Below are 16,053 nucleotides of genomic sequence, written 5' to 3'. Positions count from 1 at the left end.
GGGAACAAAGGGTCGTGCTCCGGGGCCCGCTCGTCCAGGCCGGTCCTGGCCCGCTCCCCCCCGGGACCCCAACAAAGCCCGAGCCGCTGCCGCGTGCCCCCGGCCTGGCTTACCCATCGGTCCCCGCACGCTTCTTGCCGGAGGGGTAATCCTCCCCCAGGTCCAACCGGTGCCGCTTGGACATCCTCGGACTCTTCGAGCGGGCGGTTGTGAAGAAAGATACAAAGAGAAGCTGACGACTGTGTGGGCGCAGTCGCGGGCAGCTACTTAACTCTGGAGGACCCCTACCCCTCCCGCTACAACAGCTTACACCGTGCGGCCGGAACCAGGAGCTAAAATGGCGGCAGCGTCGAGGGCTGGGCCTGCGCGCGCGCTTCCGCAGCGTGCTCTGCGTGCATGCGTAGTGCGCGCGCACGCATCGGAGGAGGGAACTCCAACCCCGCCTGTGGCCTCTTTGGCTCGCCCTCCTTCCGCCCGGCGGGTGCGGGCGCTTTCTGCCGTCTGTGCGCCTGCTTCGTGGGGTGAGCCCTAATGGCCTCACACCCGTCTGATATAGGAAATTGAAAGGCGAGAAAGTCTAGCCCTGGTTAGGAAGTCCTATCCATCTGTATTACCCTGGCTTTAGGGGAATCTGAGACCCAGAGAGGTTGAGAAACGAATCAAGATCATACAGCTGATAAGGGACTGAGCCAGGATTGGAACCCAACTGTTTTGTAACTCCAGATCTTAGAACTTTCAGCCACTGACCAGACACTCTCAATTACAGTGAAGAAACAGGTGAGAAAAATCTCGAGATTTGCCATAATCCTTTTTGCCCTTATTTTACCCAACACGGACAACATGCGCTCAACATTGAGGTTTTTACTGGAATAGAAAAAATTGACAGTAAGTTTATAAAAAGCTTTTTTTTTTCTGTGTGCCTATTATAGGCTTTCACGGCATTGACCCTACCTCTGTCCTCATTCTTATAGTAACCCAGCAATGTGGACGCTGAGGCTGAGGGAGGTTAAGAAGCCACACAGCCATTAGGGCTGTCTCTAAAGCCATAGCAAAGTGAGGGGGTAAGATGACTCTTGACTTTTGTAGATCTCTCCCCCTAGAACTTATCTGCTTGCTCAGTTGCACGCATTCCCGGAAGAAATGCACAAGAAAAAGACCTATGGACCAACCCAAGCTCAGTGATCTATGTAGTTGGTGAAATGGCTGTTTGGATGCCCAGGAAGACCATGTTCAGGGTCTTATCGCATCCTCAGAACTGCAGTCGCTAAGATTAAATACAACTTTAATATTGCAACTGATAAAGAGGGTTTTTATTTTTTAACCAAAGCCACATTCCAAAGTCAGTGCAAAGAAAAGTGAATACCTTCACATAAAATATTCAGTACAGGGGCCAGCCCGGTGGCACAACGGTTAAGTTCGCAAGTTCGCTTCCTTGGCCCCGGGTTTGCTGGTCTGGTTCCCGGTGTGGACATGGCACCGCTTGGGAAGCCATGCTGTGGTAGGTGTCCCACAAATAAACTGGAGGAAAATGGGCACGGATGTTAGCTCAGGGCCAGTCTTCCTCAGCAAAAAGAGGAGGATTGGCAGCAGTTAGCTCAGGGCTAATCTTCGTCAAGAAAAAAGAAAATTCAGTACAACTTTCAACCCTAAATGTACATTAACAGTACGTGTACTGACTTTTGTCAGAGATCCTGATGCATAATCACTGAGTTGTAAACCTGGAAAAGAATTTCCAGCTGGTTTTCTCTTTCTGCATCATTTTACATATGAGGAAACCTGAGCCCCTAGGTCATGCCCAAGTTCACACAGCCCATCAAAGTCAGAACTAAAATCCAGATTTCACTCTATGCCAATCCCAAGTCTCCAGGTTCCTGGTCTGAGGGCTTCCGTAAAGTACTCTAAAGTTTTGGAGAAATAATGAAGGAAAAGGTTAGAATTCTACCTGCAGAAGTGCCCCCACCCTAAGAGGCATTAGCAAGGGCACTTGGTAAAGGAGGACTGGAATCAAAGTGATGAGACTTCCTCCTTGGGCTTAGGGGATATCTAAAGAAAGCTGTTACCTGAATGACTGAAGAACGGCCATATTTACCAAAGGATGGTGCCCTTTCTGGAATCTACAACAAGAGGAACCAAGGGCCAGAATCTGCCAGGATGTTAACACTCCCTGGGAGGAGAGGCAGAGTTCTGGGTCTAGATGACTCATGCTAGATTTTCAGGCTGAACTGTCCCTATGGCAGAGAAGAGCTATTCATCAAGGTCCCCTCCAGCTTCCTAGAAATGTTGCCAGAGAATATTTCCTTTACTGTTACTCTTTGTCTACTAGACAACCCTCTGGTCTGTTAGTTGGTCTGTGGCATGAATTTATTCAAATAGAGAGAATGTCTTATGCGGCTAACCAGCTCCAGGTGTCAAGCCAGAGGTGACTCCCAACCTAAATTAATAAACAATAATGATTATGGCAAACATATGTAAAACACGTACTGGCTACAAGACACTGTTTATTATATATTTTAACCTGCTTGTTTCTTACGGCATCTTTGAGCAAGGTGCTATGAGTTAGACTTGTTTACAGGTGAGAAAACTGATGTGCAAAGAGAACAAGTATTCTCACCAAGATGACAGTTCTGGGATTCATTTCAGATAGTTTGTGTGTTTAAGTGCTATGCTGTGCTGCTGCTGGTAAATAGATGTTCTTATTCCACATTTTTCTCCTAGGGTTTGGTTATAGAGGATAAGTTCCCCTACTCTAATAAACTCAATGTGAACTGATAACTGAAGTTTCCTCATTGTCCAAGGGGAGGGCTCATTTAATAGAGCTCTTGATGGACAAGTCAGGATTTGGAGGATTGGAGCCCAATCTGACTCCAGAGCAACACTATTAACCACTACAATGTGTCACTATTATCTATGCCTTAATTACTTCACTTACTTATTCACTCAACAAGTGTTTATTAAACCCCCATGCCAGGCATTGAGTTAAGAGCTGGGGAGAGAGGAAAGAACAAAATAGCCATAGTTCCTGCCTTCATGACACTTATCAGAGGGAGAGAGACAGGCATTAAACAGATAAACACCTAAGTAACTGTATTGTTACAACTCTCCTAAGAGCTAAAAAGACCATCTAAGAGGGATGGGTACTGTGAGAGCATATGACAAGTGGCCCTGATTCAGAGTGAAGGTTAGGGGTGACCTCTCTGAGAAAGGGACATTTAAACAAAAACCTAAAAACTAAGTACAAATCAGCAAGGCAAAGAGGGAGAAAAGCATTCCAAGCAGAGGGAACAGCCTATGCAAAGGCCCTGAAACTTTAAAATGTCAGGTGCAATCCATAGACAGAACAATATGAGTACAATGAGATGAGGAAGACATGATCCTTCAGATGCAAGAAGGGGCCATATCATGCAGAGCTTGAGGAGTCCTGCTAAGGATGTTGACTTTGTCCTTCCCAAGAGCAAATAAGACATCAAAAAGATTTAAATGGGAAAACGATGTGATCACTCATGAGGATTTGACCAGGATCAACCCGCCAATCTCACTCTTTGAATTCTCTTCAGCTGAAAAATGCTTACAAATTCAAAAGAATCTTCACTACTGCTTTTAATCACCCTATTCCCACTCTACCATTTAATAGATAGAAATAGTTACAAAGTGTGGTGGGCACTGTGATTTGGCATGGAAATCCTGCTTTAAGAATGAAAAACATTGCAAGATGGCGGAGTGAGAGGTCTTCTTTGTCTCTCCCCCGTCGAATCTACAACTAATTGGACATTCACCAATTAACAAAGGATATCCAGATAGCATCTCAAGACACCTAAAAGTCTCGTGCTACTACACATTGGAAGGTGGATGGACTTCCCCCCGGGAGGAGGTGGAAATAGGTGAAAACTCTCTGACCCCCGACCCCTGACCCCCGGACAGCCTAGTTCCTGCAGGAGGCTCTCTTCCAGTGGACTCCCCCATAGCATCGCCACACACCAAGGGCAGGAGTGTGCACTCACCAGCGGAGCCACAGTGGAAACAGGTGACAACACCCCTACCCAAGCCCCTGGCGATCACACCTAAGCCCAGGGGGAAATCCCCAGGGTCCCACACCCACTGGCAGGGAAGGCCTCTGCTCGCCATTAGCAGGGAGGCCCCACCCAGAAGCCAGAACAAAGAGAAGCTCCTGACGGGCCCGGCACGGCACCAGACCGCAAGCTGCCACTGAGCTCACGGTCTCCGGCGCACAGCTCGGTGCAGGGGGCACTCGGACTTCCCATAGACATGCTTGGGGACACGGTTGGAGCTCCAGCGCCTGGCTCTGTGGCACGGGGGAAGGCTCTGGGGTCCCACATCTTCCTGGCAGGGAAAGCCTCTGCTCGCCACTAGCAGGGAGGCCACGCCCAGAATCCAGGACAAAGGGAAGCTCCTGGTGGGCAGATCCCCCGGGGCGGCTCCAGGCCGCAAGCTGCCACTTGGCTCACGGTCTCCTGCACACAGGTCGGTGCAGGGGGTGCCCAGACTTCCCATGGACACACTTGGGGACTGGGTGGAGCTCCAACACCCAGCTCTGTGGCCCGGGGTCCGCTCCAGGGTCCCACACCCACCCAGCAGGGAGGGCCTTTGCTTGCCATTGGCAGGGAGGCCCCGCCCAGCATTCAGAACACCAGGAAGCTCCCTAGAGCAGAATTCCCCACAAGGCAGCAGCTTACAAGCCACCACCAGGCTCACGGACTCTGGCCGTGTCCCAGACAAGGCAAGGGGCTCCCAGAGATCCCGTGAGAGTGAAGTGGGGCAGAGTAGAGCTCTGGTGAAATGGCTGCGTAGCCCAGGGGGGATCTCCAGGTTCTTACAGCAGCCTCAGCAAAAGCCTCTGCACAGCACTAATGGAGAGATCCCGACTGGTGATCACAAGGCAGGAAGGCCCTGGGGCAAAAGCAGCACAGGTGAGTTAACAACAGACTGCAGAAGTTACCCATAGCTCTGCTTGGACCTATAGTGGACAAGTGTGATCTGGTGGGCTCTGTAAGGGACAAATCGGAGATTATAGGTGATCCTGCTCCTGGCTGATGGGAAAGCCTACAACACTGCTGCAGACCACAAGGAGGGAGCGCATCTAGGTGGACTGCAGCAGTAGGCACCAGCAGCCTGAGGCCCCCTTGCGATTGCCCCCACAACCAACGAGGGACCCCACAGGACCACTGTGACTACGAGGAGGGGTCCAGGCCCAGTCAGTAACAGCTGACAGGGTTCCTGGTTGGGGCAGTCTAAACAGCTGCCCCCCCACACACACACCAGACGCAACAAGTGGAAGCAGCAGCTAAACTCGATGTCTATGAGAAGACAAATCCATGCCATCAAGCAGTATGAAAAAATATATTAAATCTCCAGAACAGAAGGAAAATGATAAGCACCCAGAAAACAATCCCAAAGACAATGAAATCTACAACCTGAATGACGATGATTTCAAAACTGCCATTATGAAAAAACTCAACGACCTAAAAGAGAATTCAGATAGACAACTCAATGAGTTCAGGAGCTATGTCACAAAAGAGCTTGACACTATAAAGAAGAACCAATTAGAAATACTGGAGATGAAGAACACAATGGAGGAGATTAAGAAAAATCTGGACTCTCTGAACAGTAGGGTCGATAATATGGAGGAGAGAATTAGCAATTTGGAGGATAGGAATATAGAAATGCTGCAGGCAGAGGAGGAGAGAGAATTAAGACTAAAAAGAAATGAAGAAACTCTCTGAGAATTATCCGACTCAATTAGGAGATGCAACATAAGGATTATAGGTATACCAGAGGGAGAAGAGAAGGAGAAGGGGGCAGAAGGCCTGTTCAAAGAAATAATAGCTGAGAACTTTCCAAACTTGGGAAGAGAGATGGAACTTCATGTCACAGAAGCCAATAGATCTTCAAACTTTATTAACGCAAGAAGACCAACCCCAAGACATACAGTAGTGAAACTAGCAAAAGTCAATGACAAAGAGAAAATTCTAAGGGCAGCCAGGCAGAAGAAAATAACTTACAAAGGAAACCCCATAAGGCTATCAGCAGATTTCTCAGGAGAGACTTTACAGGCTAGAAGAGATTGGAATGAAATATTCAAAACTCTGAAGGACAAAAACCTGCAGCCAAGAATACTCTACCCAGCAAAAATAACCTTCAAATATGATGGAGAAATAAAAACTTTCCCAGATAAACAAAAGTTAAGGGAGTTCATCACCATAAAACCTCCTCTTCAAGAATTGCTCAGGAAGAAACTCATTCCTGAAAAATCAAGAAAAGGAAAGGGGTTACAAAATCCAGAACAAAGGAGATAAGCAGAAGGACAATAACACAAAGTAACAGCTCTCCATCAGGACAAAATGCAAAAGAACCGGAAAACAAGTGATAAAATTGCAACAGTAGGCCCCCACATTTCAATAATCACACTAAACGTGAATGGATTGATCTCTCCAATCAAAAGGCACAGAGTGGCAGGATGGATCAAAGAACAAGATCCAACAATATGCTGCCTCCAGGAAACACACCTCAGCCCCAAAGACAAACACAGACTCAGAGTGAAGGGATGGAAGACAGTACTCCAAGCCAATAATGAACAAAAGAAAGCAGGTGTTGCCATACTTATATCAGACAAAGTAGACTTCAAAGCAAAACAGATAAAGAAAGACAAAGAGGGGCAGTATATAATGATAAAAGAGATGCTCCACCAAGATGATAACAGTTATAAATATATACACACCTAACACAGGAGCACCAAAATTCGTAAAGAAACTATTAACAAAACTAAAAGGAGACATCAACAGCAATACAATAATAGTAGGGTACCTCAACACCCCATTAACACCAATGGACAGATCATCCAGACAGAAAATCAACAAGGAAATTATAGAATTAAATGAAAAATTAGATCAGATGGACCTAATAGATATATATAGGACACTTCATCCAAAAACAGCAGGTTACACATTCTTCTCAAGTGTGCATGGAACTTTCTCAAGGATAGACCATATCTTGGGAAACAAAGCAAGCATCAGTAAGTTCAAGAGGGTTGAAATAATATCAAGCATCTTTTCTGATCACAATGCTATGAAACTAGAAATCGACTACAAGAATAAAGCTGGGAAAGGGCCAAAAATGTGGAGACTAAACAACATGCTACTGAACAAACAATGGATTATTGAAGAAATTAAAGAAGAAATCAAATATTATCGGGAGACAAATGAAAATGAAAACACACCGTACCAAATTATTTGGGACGCAGCAAAGGCAGTCCTAAGGGGAAAATTCATTGCAATATAGGCTTACCTCAATAAGCAAGAAAAATCTTACATAAACAACCTCAAACAACACCTAACGGAATTAGAAAAAGAAGAACAAACAAAGGCCAAACTCAGTAGAAGGAGAGAAATAATAAGAATTAGAGCAGAAATAAATGATATTGAAACAAAAAAGACAGTGGAAAGGATCAATGAAACAAAGAGTTGATTCTTCGAAAAAATTAACAAAATCGACAAACCCTTAGCCAGACTCACTAAAAAAAAAAGAGAGAAGTCTCAAATAAATAAAATTAGAAACGAGAGAGGAGAAATCACAACAGATACCGAAGAAATACAAAGGATCATAAGAGAATACTATGAAAAACTATATGCCAACAAATTGAACAACCTAGAAGAAATGGATAAATTCCTAGCCTCATACAACCTACCCAAACTGAATCAGGAAGAAATAGAGAATCTGAATAGACCAATCACAAGTAAAGAAATAGAAACAGTAATCAAAAACCTCCCCAAAAATAAGAGTCCAGGACCAGACGGCTTCTCTGGAGAATTCTACCAAACATTCAAAGAAGATTTAATACCCATCCTTCTCGAACTGTTCTAGAAAATAGAGGAAGATGCAGCACTCCCTAACACATTCTATGAAGCCACCATCACACTGATCCCCAAACCTGACAAGGACAACACAAAGAAGGAAAACTACAGGCCAATATCACTGATGAACATAGATGCAAAAATCCTCAACAAAATTTTGGCAAACCGAATACAGCAATAGATCAAAAAGATTATACACCATGATCAAGTGAGATTTATACCAGGGACACAGGAATGGTTCAACATCCGCAAGTCAATCAACGTGATTCACTATATTAACAATATGAGAAACAAAAACCACATGATCATCTCAATAGATGCAGAGAAAGCATTCGACAAGATCCAACATCCATTTATGATAAAAACCCTCAATAAAATAGGTATAGAAGGAAAGTACCTCAACATAATAAAGGCCATATATGACAAACCCACAGCCAACATCATACTCAACGGACAAAAACTGAAACCCATCCCTTTCAGAACAGGAACAAGACAAGGGTGCCCACTTTCACCACTTGTATTCAACATAGTACTGGAGGTGTTGGCCAGAGCTATTCGGCAGGAAAAAGAAATAAAAGGAATCCAAATAGGCAACGAAGAAGTAAAACTCTCGCTGTTTGCAGATGACATGAACTTATATATAGAAAACCCCAAAGAATCCATAGAAAAGCTATTAGAAACAATCAACAACTACAGCAAAGTTGCAGGGTTTAAAATCAACATACATAAATCAGTAGCATTTCTATATGCTGACAATGAGCTAACAGAAAAAGATCTCAAGAACTCAATCCCATTCACAATCGCAACAAAAAGAATAAAATACCTTGGGATAAATTTAACTAAGGAAGTGAAAGATCTATACAACGAAAACTACAAGACCTTCTTGAAAGAAATTGACGACGACACAAAGAGATGGAAAGACATTCCATGCACATGGATTGGAAGAATAAACATAGTTAAAATGTCCATACTACCTAAAGCAATCTACAGATTCAACACTATCCCAATCAGAATTCCAATGTCATTCTTTACAGAAACTGAACAAAGAATCCAAAAATTCACATGGGGCAACAAAAGACCCCGAATTGCTAAAGCAATCCTGAGAAAGAAGAACAAAGCTGGAGGCATCACAATCCCTGACTTCAAAACATACTACAAAGCCACAGTAATCAAAACAGCATGGTACTGGTACAAAAACAGATGCACAGATCAATGGAACAGAATTGAAAGCCTAGAAATAAAACCACACATCTATGGACAGCTAATCTTTGACAAAGGAGCTGAGGGCATACAATGGAGGAAAGAAAGTCTCTTCAACAAATGGTGCTGGGAAAACTGGACAGCCACATGTAAAAGAATGAAAATCGACCATTCTTTTTCACCATTTACTAAAATAAACTCAAAATGGATCAAAGACCTAAAGATTAGACCTGAAACAATAAGTCTTCTAGAAGAGAATATCAGTAGCACACTCTTTGACATCAGCTTCAAAAGAATCTTTTCGGACACCATAACCCCTCACATGTGGGAAACAGTAGAAAGAATAAATAAATGGGACTTCATCAGGCTAAAGAGCTTCTTCAAGGCAAAGGAAAACAGGATTGAAACAAAAAAACAGCCCACTAATTGGGAAAAAATATTCACAAGTTATTTATCCGACAAAGGGTTAATCTCCATAATATGCAAAGAACTCACACAACTCAACAATAAAAAAATCAAATAACCCAACTACAAAATGGGCAGGGGACATGAACAGACATTTCTCCAAAGAAGATATACAGATGGCCAATAGACACATTAAAAGATGCTCATCATCACTAATCATCAGGGAAATGCAAATCAAAACTACACTAAGATATCCCCTTACACCTGTTAGAATGGCAAAAATATCCAAAACCAAGAGTGACAAATGTTGGAGAGGCTGTGGAGAAAAGGGAACCCTCATACACTGTTGGTGGGAATGCAAACCGGTGCAGCCACTATGGAAATCTCCAGTATGGAGATTCCTCAAAAAGTTAAGAATAGAAATACCTTATGACCCAGCCATCCCACTACTGGGTATCTATCCTAAGAACCTGAAATCAGCAATTCCAGAAGTTCCATGCACGCCTATCTTCATTGCAGCATTATTCACAACAGCTAAGTCATGGAACCAACCTAAGTGCCCAGCAACTGATGATTGGATAAAGAAGTTGTGGTATATATATACAATGGAATACTACTCAGCCATAAAAAAGGACAAAGTCGTCCCATTCACAACAACATGGATAGACCTTGAGAGTATTATGTTGAGTGAAATAAGCCAGACAGAGAAAGACGAACTCTCTGTATGACTCCCCTCATAGGTGGTAGTTAACATATGGACAAAGAGAACTGATCGGTGGTTGCCAGGGGAAAGGGGGGTGGGGGGAGGGCACTAGGGGTGAAGTGGTGTACCTCCAACATGACTAATAATAATGTACAACTGTAATTTCACAAGGATGTTAACTTTTATAACCTTAATAATAATAATAAAAAAGAATGAAAAACATTGCTCAGTCTTTGGGAGTGCTACCTGCAGACAACCTTCAGCTCCCTTCAAGAATTTCCTTGGCTAAAGAGAGCTGCCCAAGGGCAGTCTGGATACGTTGTGGAAGTATAAGCACCTTGCCCCTCTCCCAAACTTGGGACAACTGTGAGCTTCAGAGCATCAGAGCTCCCTATGGGATCAGCTGAGGCCATTGTTATAATGGCATCTTCTGTACTACAAGTCAGTTTGGTAGCTAACCACCCAGAGTTATCTCATACCCCACAAGTTAGGAGTACAGTCTCCAACAAGACTGCTGGCACTCCAGATGCCATCCACAAGTTCAGGGGTCCTCAGGTCATCTGTACCTCTGACCTGCTGGCTACAGATTCAGGTTTCCCACAAGTCCCTCAGATTCACTAATCTGCTAGATTGACTCACAGAACTCAGGAAAGCACTATACTCATGATTTTTACGGTTTTATTATGAAGGATTCAAATAAGGACCAGGCAAATGAAGAGACACATAGGGTGAGATCTGGGAGGGTCCTGAACACAGAGCTTTTGTAACTTCTCCACAGGGAGTATATGAACCCTCCTGGCACATCAATGTGTTCACAAACCAGGAAGCTCCATTGGGCCTCAGTGTCCAGAGTTCTTATTGGGGTTTTGTTACCTAGGCATAATTGATTGAATCATTGGCTCTTTGACTGAACTTAATCACCAGCCCCCTTCCCCTCCCTAGAGGTCAGGAAGTTAAGCTGATATCATGAGGCTCAAAGCCTCAACCCTTTGATCACATGGTTGGTCTTTCTCACATGACCAGCCCTCATCCTGAATCACTTCATTAGCATAAACTCAGATGTGGTCCAAGGACCCACCATAAGTAACAAAGACACTCCTATCATTTGGGAAATTCCAGGCACTTAAAAGTTACCTCTCAGGAACCACGGACAAAGGCCAGTCAAATCATTTATTATACAACAGCATCACAGCACAATTTTTCCCTCTGATCCTACTTTCTTCTCTTCCCTTCCACTGGTGTTGACCCCAAGTGGACTCCTTAATAAACTTCCTGAATCTTAATCTTTGCCTCAGAGTGTACTTTTCATGGAACTCAACCTAAAAGATTTGGTGCCAGAAGTGGTCCAAGAAAGCAGACACTATGATTGGATTTTGGAGTTGGCTACCAGTTGCTGGCCCACAATGAATCAGTGGTGGCGGGTACAATGTAGCTACCACAAGAAAGCAGGGCAATTGTTACAAGTTTGACTTGTCATGTACTGGGAAAGAGCATGTGGTGTGCAGCAAAAGAGGAGGTGTTGTTCTCAAAGTATGGGGAAAATAGTCACCTACAAGCAGGTTGGAATTTGACAGCTATTGCTATGTGGAATTGAAACATTGGAGAGAGGTAACTGAAAGGCTGAGAGTGATTAATCTGCAATTCAAAGCTAAGTGCAAAAACCAGAAGACCCTCTGGGGAGCATATATAGAGGTTCTCATCTCCTGCAGTGAGAAGGCAGAGAAAACTGAGGACCAGTCCCAGGATTCAAAACATAACAGTAGCAGAAAGCCAAGTGGAAACTTCCAAAGAAGATTAAACTCTCCACTTAGGCAGGCATGATATGTCAAGGTGAGAGTGCTGGTTGGGAAAGAGTGGGACTCTGACACATGGGATGGAGACATTTAGGTTAACATACTGAAAAAATCTTAAAATCCCTAAATTCCCTTCGACCTGCTGAGCCTGTTGAAATGCTCCACTCCTCCCTATTAAAAGCTAGTCCCCCTTCCTTGTGAGATAATGAGAGGCCTCTTCTCTGCAAGATATTAAGCACTTCCCCTAGTATACACCCCCACTTCTCCTGCTGACTACTAGGCAATAATCAGGGTTAAGTCACAACATATGATATTGCAAGGACATCCTAGTGCTGATAATATTGGAAAGTGACCCTACCCCAAAGAAGCTGCAGGAGCCAGATAACAGGTACCAGCAGAAGCCAGGAGAGTGTGCATGGGACTGAATTCTCAAGGTTCTAAATAAAGAAGGGACGTGGGAGGTGGAACATAAAGTTAGATAAGGGAGAATTTATCAATTTGGGAGTACTCTTCCAGGGTACAGGATTTAACACTCGCTCAAGAACCCCAATTGATGGTGGGAACACACTTAAGATGTCATGTAGAAGCATGGGAAAAGTAATGGCCCACAGTGCACCAAGTTAGGTAGAAATGCCAGAACTGCTGTGATTGACAGTGTAAGAGGAGATTGAACAGTTCAAAGAAATGAATGTGCTAGAGCGAAAATACTTACATAAAGGTGGAAAACAACAGATGAAAATATTCCGTAGGAAAGTTCAGAGGATATACCACTTTCCAAATCAATAAGGAATTTTCTGGTAAGAGAGGCATCAACACCATTCAGAAGTTCGGTGGTGGCTTTCCCTGTAGTCCAGGGCTGAAGGTAGAAGGTGCCATTTCAGAACTGGGATCCCTGAGTGCAGTAGAGGTAATAGGACCCTGTAACATGTAGATCATATGGTGGCATTTAAACATTAGAAGCCAGGTGGATGTGACAACGTAGAACTGCAATCAAAGGGGCTTGACTCACAGAGAGTATAGAGACAGTTAATAGAAGAAGGGATCTAGGGCAAAATAGATGGGCATCTATCAAAGAAAGTCCTCAATCTGAACAACCAAAATGAATCAAGAATGGGAAATCAAGAGGTTGAATTGCCCCAACGAAAACTTACCCAGTTTCTGGACTTGAACCATGTCAAAAACCAAACTCTGCACACTGAGTAAAACAAATAAGAAAGATGAATTTATTACAAATGTTGTGACCTGCAAGCCAGAAAACTCAAGGCTGTGGGAGCAATGAGTTCCGAGTTGCTCATGGACTAAAGGGTTTTTATGGGATAAATGCAGAAGTTTGGCCTTTTCAGCTGATTGGTTGCCTGGTGGTCTTCTTCCCTATTTGTATTAGGGTAGCTGAGTCAGGGAAACAAGGAAGTACAAAGATGGCAAGAACAGACTTGGCGTTTGGGATTGGCTAGTGTCCTCTGCTGACTTCTGAGAAGAGCTGTAAATTCCTGCAACTTATGTTAGGTAAGGTTAAGTTTCATTTTTCTTTAATGCACGTGCATTAGTCAATTCCATTTTGTCCCCAACATTTGGTTCTACTACCATATTTTGGACCTAGGATATATTGATTAAGGGAAAAGCCATGTCCCCAGGAGAAGGACTGTACAACACCATAACAAATGTGTACAGTAATAATTCCCTGAGTCCTTTCCCTAGGTGATTTATAGACATTTATTTAGATAGCCATGCAGTGGGGAAAAGAGAATACTCAAACATTTCAGGGACAATTGGATATAGAATCTGAACTGAAGTTGATACTAAGAGACTCAAAGTGTCGTTATGGATTCTCTGTTAGTGGGGGCAGATGGGAGTCTAGAATGGAGGTCTGGCCCAGGTCCAGCTCGTAGTAGTTTTCATGGGTTCTCAAACCCACCCATTTGTCATGTCCCCAATCTATAAATATACATTTAGAATAGACATCCTTGGTAGTTGGCACAACCCCCATGTTGAATTCTTGGCCTGTAAGGCGTCAGAGCTATCCAATTGGAAGCTTATGAAACTGCCCCCACCCATCCCAGCTAAGATACTAAATCAAAAACAACCTGGGGAGGGATTTCCACTTACACTTCCAGCCTGTAGAGTGTAGAAGTTATCACTTCCATTCTTAGAAGAAAAAGATGAACAAACTGAAAACTAATGACTTCTTGGAGCCATTAGAAAACTCAGGTTGCAGGATGAACTGCCATCCTGAAGTTTGGAGAGACAGGCAGGTTCAAAGGGTCACAGCAAATATCTGCTTACCTGGAGCAGAAGTCGCTGGAGTCATAAACTGGTTGGAGCACTTAAATGGTCATTTTGACCAATTGCTATAGGTTGAGTGTGGACTACCTAGAGAGTGAGAAACTCCTGTGGGCCTTGGTCTTAGGGGGGCTCCCACACTTTCGTAGGTTTTACCTCCAGGAATCCCACCCAATTTTCGTAATAAAAAGCCAAGAAAGATATGCTTGTAGCTCTGGCAGAGATAGGGGAAGAGTAATCATTGTGAAATAAGCCGAGTACATCCTCCATAACAAGGGCTTACTTTCCAAGAGACAAGACATAACCAGAGCTTTGTTCCAACTGGGGGGAGGGCACTTCTCCCACTTCAACACCTTCTAGCCTTCCTGTCTCGCCTAACGGGGTGAAAAACCCTAAGAAATGCTTGTGAAGGCCACAGCATAGGAACACAGCCCATTAAAAGACTGAGCTTCAATCACAAGATTGTAGAACACTTTCCCTCATGACTCCTTACCACCTCACCAACAGGGCTCCAGTATAATAGCAGTGGATTGCAGCTGAAAGAGCCGCGAGATGCAGACTCTGAGAAAGAGTTTCTAGGGAAAGCCAGAGAAGACAGGGAAGACTAAACAAGGACACCAGAGGAATTTGAAACCACTAGCACCTACGGCCACTGGAAACATTAAACACAGCCCAACTTCTAGCCAGATTAACATTAAACCTCACACTAAAGGCCTACTGTTTACTTCAGTTCCTATTATCCAATACATTGTGCTGGCTTTCAACAACACGTTACAAGGCATGCTAAAAGGCAAGAGAAAACATGGTCTGAAAAGACAAAGCAAGTAATAGACCCAGACTCAGATGTGACACAGATTTGGGAATTACCACACAGGGAATTTAAAATAACTATGATTAATATGCTAAGGGTTCTAATGGAAAAAGGAGATAAGATATGAGAGCAGATGGGTAATATAAGTAGAGAGATGAAATCTCTGAAAAAAGAATCAAAAGGAAATGTTAGAAATCAAAAACTGCAACAGAAGTGAAGAATGCCTTGCAAAAAATATTAACAGAAGTTCTTCAGGGAAAAGGAAATGATATAGGTCAGAAACTCAGATCTACATAAAGGAAGGAAGAGTATTGGAAGGAATAAATGAAGGTAAAATGAAATTTTTTATTTTTCTTACTCTTAATTGATCTAACAGATAACAGTTTGTTTAAACTAATGATAGTAACAATGTATTGGGTGATTATAGCAAATGGAGAAATGAAATGAATGATAGTAATGTCCTAAGGGAGGGAGGAATTGGGGACATTCTAAGTTACCTGCACTATGCATGAAACAGTATAGTGTTATTTCAAGATGGACTTAGATAAGTTAAAGTGTACACTGAAAACTCTAAGGCAGCCACTAAATTTTTTTAAAAGTATAATTGATATGCTAAGAGACGAGATAGGATTAAGTCATATAAAATAGTTAAAACTAGAAACGGCAGAAAAAGAAGAGGTGAGAAAAGAAATAAAGAATGAATACAATGAATAGAAAACCATTACAAAAATCAACCAAGGGAAACAACAAAAAAGCAACTCACTTAAAAAGTGGGTAGGGGCTGGCCCCATGGCCAAGTGGTTAAGTTTGCACTCTCTGCTTTGGCTGCCCAGGGTTTCACTGGTTCGAATCCTGTACGCCGATGTGGTACCGCGTATCAGGCCATGCTGAGACAGCATCCCACATGCCACAACTGGAAGGACCCACAACTAAAAATACACAACAGTATACTGGGGGGCTTTGGGGAGAAAAAGTAAAAATAAAATCTTTACAAAA

The 16,053-nt window shown here is 43.4% G+C and overlaps 1 protein-coding gene across 1 annotated transcript in view; it reads right to left on the bottom strand.

The window, feature by feature from the left end:
* DHX15 (DEAH-box helicase 15) overlaps positions 1-350 on the bottom strand; it is a 54,478-nt gene extending 54,128 nt beyond the window's left edge. Inside the window, exon 1 of the mRNA XM_046656293.1 lies at positions 114-350. Within this exon, the coding sequence (XP_046512249.1) occupies positions 114-184 (71 nt within the window). The 5' untranslated portion in view covers positions 185-350. The remainder of the gene's footprint in view (positions 1-113) is intronic.
* Positions 351-16,053: the final 15,703 nt, after the last annotated feature.

Source organism: Equus quagga, chromosome 3 (genome assembly GCF_021613505.1).
Source record: "Equus quagga isolate Etosha38 chromosome 3, UCLA_HA_Equagga_1.0, whole genome shotgun sequence".
NCBI classification, from domain to species: domain Eukaryota; kingdom Metazoa; phylum Chordata; class Mammalia; order Perissodactyla; family Equidae; genus Equus; species Equus quagga.
Note: the sequence above shows the minus strand (reverse complement) of the source record. Positions and strands in the feature narration are given on the sequence as shown.